Source organism: Argentina silus (genome assembly GCF_951799395.1).
Source record: "Argentina silus genome assembly, chromosome: 7".
In the NCBI taxonomy this organism is placed as follows: domain Eukaryota; kingdom Metazoa; phylum Chordata; class Actinopteri; order Argentiniformes; family Argentinidae; genus Argentina; species Argentina silus.
In genome coordinates this window covers 14356795-14359967 of record NC_139661.1, presented here as the reverse complement: position 1 = coordinate 14359967, position 3173 = coordinate 14356795, and the positions used below count along the sequence as shown (strand labels likewise).

The following is a 3173-nucleotide window of genomic DNA, read 5'->3' as shown; positions in this document are numbered from 1 at the left end:
TTACAATGAGCCTGTCCTCCAATTTCTACCTCCCCCAGCCTCCACTGACCTCCACCTATCCTATCCTTTTGAAGCCTCCTCCAGTATCTACGGCACTGCGGAGGGAGGGGGCGAGGGGTTATTCCCGGACGGAGCCAAGGCCTCTCTATTTCCAGGGGACATAATGCCTTTATAAAGCATGTCATGACTGTTAAACACTGTCTGAGAGCAGATGTCAACACACATCAACCCCTCACAATGTCTCTGTAGACTACTGAGGGGAAACGCAAAGTAGGTTTTGATGACTACAGTGTGTATTATTTTACTGTATGAAAACAAGCCTGACAGTGAAGAAAAACAGCCTGACAGTGATGAAAACCAGTCTGACAGCAAAGAAAAACAGCTTGAAAGTACTGAAAACCAGCCTGACAGTGAAGAAAACCAGCCTGTCAGTGAAGAAAACCAGCCTGTCAGTAAAGAAAACCACCCTGTCAGTGAAGAAAACCAGCCTGTCAGTGATGAAAACCACCCTGACAGTAAAGAAAACCACCCTGTCAGTGAAGAAAACCACCCTGTCAGTGAAGAAAGCCACCCTGTCAGTGAAGAAAACCAGCCTGACAGTTATTCACGCTAACGCTAACAGTAACACTGCAGAGGTGTCGGAGGCTAGCCCGGCATTCTGACTGTGTCACACAGATAATGGTGTTATGGGTAATGGTGTTCCGTTATGCCGGCTTTCATGGGACAGACATCGGCTCCGTCAGTCAAAACAAATCACGGAGGGCATTATTTCCATTAGCCTGACAGCTTGTATTAGCGGGGGGGCAATGATGTGACCCTCACTGGAAGAGCGTTTTCACATGGAGTGAAATGCTTTTTTCATTCCCTGTATTGTAGCTAGCTGGTTCCGTTCCATTGACTCCTGTCTCTATTGACTTCAACGGGCTTGTACTGCATGTCAAGTCCGACCTCAGCTATTCTCTCTAACTGATGAATAGGTATTCAATATGAACTCACCCTCTTCACTTCTACACCTCTCTCTCTCTCTTGCTGTCCCCTCTACCACCACCTTCCTCTCTCTCTCTCTCTCTCTCTCTCTCTGTCTCTCTCTCTCTATCTCTCTCACATACACACACACTCACCGCCCCCCCCACTTTCTCTCCCTCCCCTCTCTCTCTCTCTCTCTCCCCCCCCTCTCCCCTCTCCCTCCCCTCTCCCTGACTCACTGCGTTTGGCCTCAGTGAATTCCATTAGATCAAACCTAACTATGACCCTCTTTACAGCCCTGGCTACATCTACAGTATTAATATATTCCATTTCCCTACAGAAATGACTTAAGGCCCTGTGATCGCTAACGAAGCAATTACACACAAGACAGCGTTGCGCTGGAGTGTCCTCTGCTCTGGCCAAAGGAGCCAGGAGATTGTTGATGTATAGGGCGGTAAAGCTGTAGCATGTAGCCACAGACATTAATGGAGCGGGAAAGTAATTCTTGCACGGAGGTAATGATAATTATGATAGATTGTCTCGCGTGCGCGTCCACTACTATCAATATGGACCCGGTAGACAAGGGTGAGGGTGAGGGGGGGAGGACAGTAGAGAGAGAGGGGGGAGAGGAGGGAGAGAGGGAGGAATGGAGTACTAAATATGGAGAGAGAGAAAAAGAGAGAGAGGGTGAGGGAAAGGAATGTGAGCGAAAAAGAGATGGAGAAATAGAGGGGGAAAAGAGGGAGAAAGAAAGAGAATGAGAGCAAAAAAGAGAGAGAGAGAGGGAATTAAATAGAAGAAGAGAGAGAGAAAGAGCATCAAGTGTATACATATTTCAGAGAGAGGGTCTTCGTGGGGTTAATAAACTGGGACGCAGCGCTGAACGATTCAGGGCCTTGGCATGTCTCGGGGTTATAGCTGTGTCTGAGGTTGAGGCAGACGCTGTGACCCGGCCTCATCTGAGAACAAGACCGCCTGAACAGCCCATCAACACAGATGAAGAAACATGACAGATAATAATAATAATAATAATAATAATAATAATAATACTACTACTACTACTACTACTACTACTACTACTACTACTACTACTACTAATAATAATAATAATAATAATAATACTACTACTACTACTACTACTACTACTACTACTAATAATAATAATAATAATATCAGCAGCCATAACATGGGAGGAATGGCCAACAGGAGGCAGCAAACTAATTTAGTGTAGCCGCAGACTTCCCTGAGGTGGAATATGGAGGACAGCTCAGTACCAGGGGAGGCTGGTGGAGGTAGCGAATCGGAGGACGGGTGAATTGTAATGCATGGAATGGAATGACGAATGGCATCAAACATGTATACTATTAATGTTGTTGTTGTCAGAACAACAACAACAACAACATCAACTAGTTGTTGTTGTTGTCAGAACAACAACATCAACTAGTACTACTTCTACCTCTTGGCTGGTGGAGGCAGAAATTGGAGGACGGGCTCATTCCACTCCATGCATTACAATGACACCCTCCTCCGATTTCTACCTCCACCAGCCTCCCCTCAGTACTCAATTAATTTTACGTAGTATATCTGTTTTCACCAGACACAAATGAAATTTAGTCTTCGACTAAAAATCATACTTTCATTGGGTGTTATCTATGCTCAATCTATGTCTGGGAAACCAGCCCAAAGACAATCCAACATAGAAGGCCTCTTACATGGCTTATATGAATGTAGATTCAGCTGTTCTACATGCCTGTGTTGGCAGCAGACACAGGCACGGAACATGCATGATCCTTCATACATACAGTCCACAGAAACCGTCAGACTCACATGGTTCTCTCTGGGGCTTAGAGAGAGACGCTGTATGCATGAGTAGTGCTGTTAATTGGCTTGTCAGGGTTATACTCCTGATTGAATAAGGGATAAACCTTATGACCTCTTTTCAAAATCATTAGTTTAACTCTGCGCCCGCAAGGCTTCTGGGTAACGGGCCTACAGGGGAGCCCTGGGCAGTTGGTGGCTGGTTTTCAATAACACAACTGATCCTCAACGAATGTAAACATCAAAGATTCCTGAAGCTACTTCTTCAGTTTCCCTGGTCGGATGTTGATGCATTCAGTTCTTATGGGGCCTCGGCCGCGGCAGTGGAACAAGTATTTAGTTCCCTCAGACGTAATTATATTCTCTGATTAAGGAATCACAGTTAATGT

The 3173-nt window shown here is 45.5% G+C and overlaps 1 protein-coding gene across 1 annotated transcript in view; it reads right to left on the bottom strand.

Annotated features, from left to right (window-relative positions):
- The window catches only part of grid2 (glutamate receptor, ionotropic, delta 2), a gene marked incomplete at both ends in the record, with an annotated part of 302816 nt that overhangs the window by 54948 nt on the left and 244695 nt on the right, over nucleotides 1–3173 (bottom strand). Inside the window, one exon of the mRNA XM_083673951.1 lies at nucleotides 1862–1925. Coding sequence (XP_083530077.1) covers nucleotides 1862–1925 — 64 coding nt within the window. The remainder of the gene's footprint in view (nucleotides 1–1861; nucleotides 1926–3173) is intronic.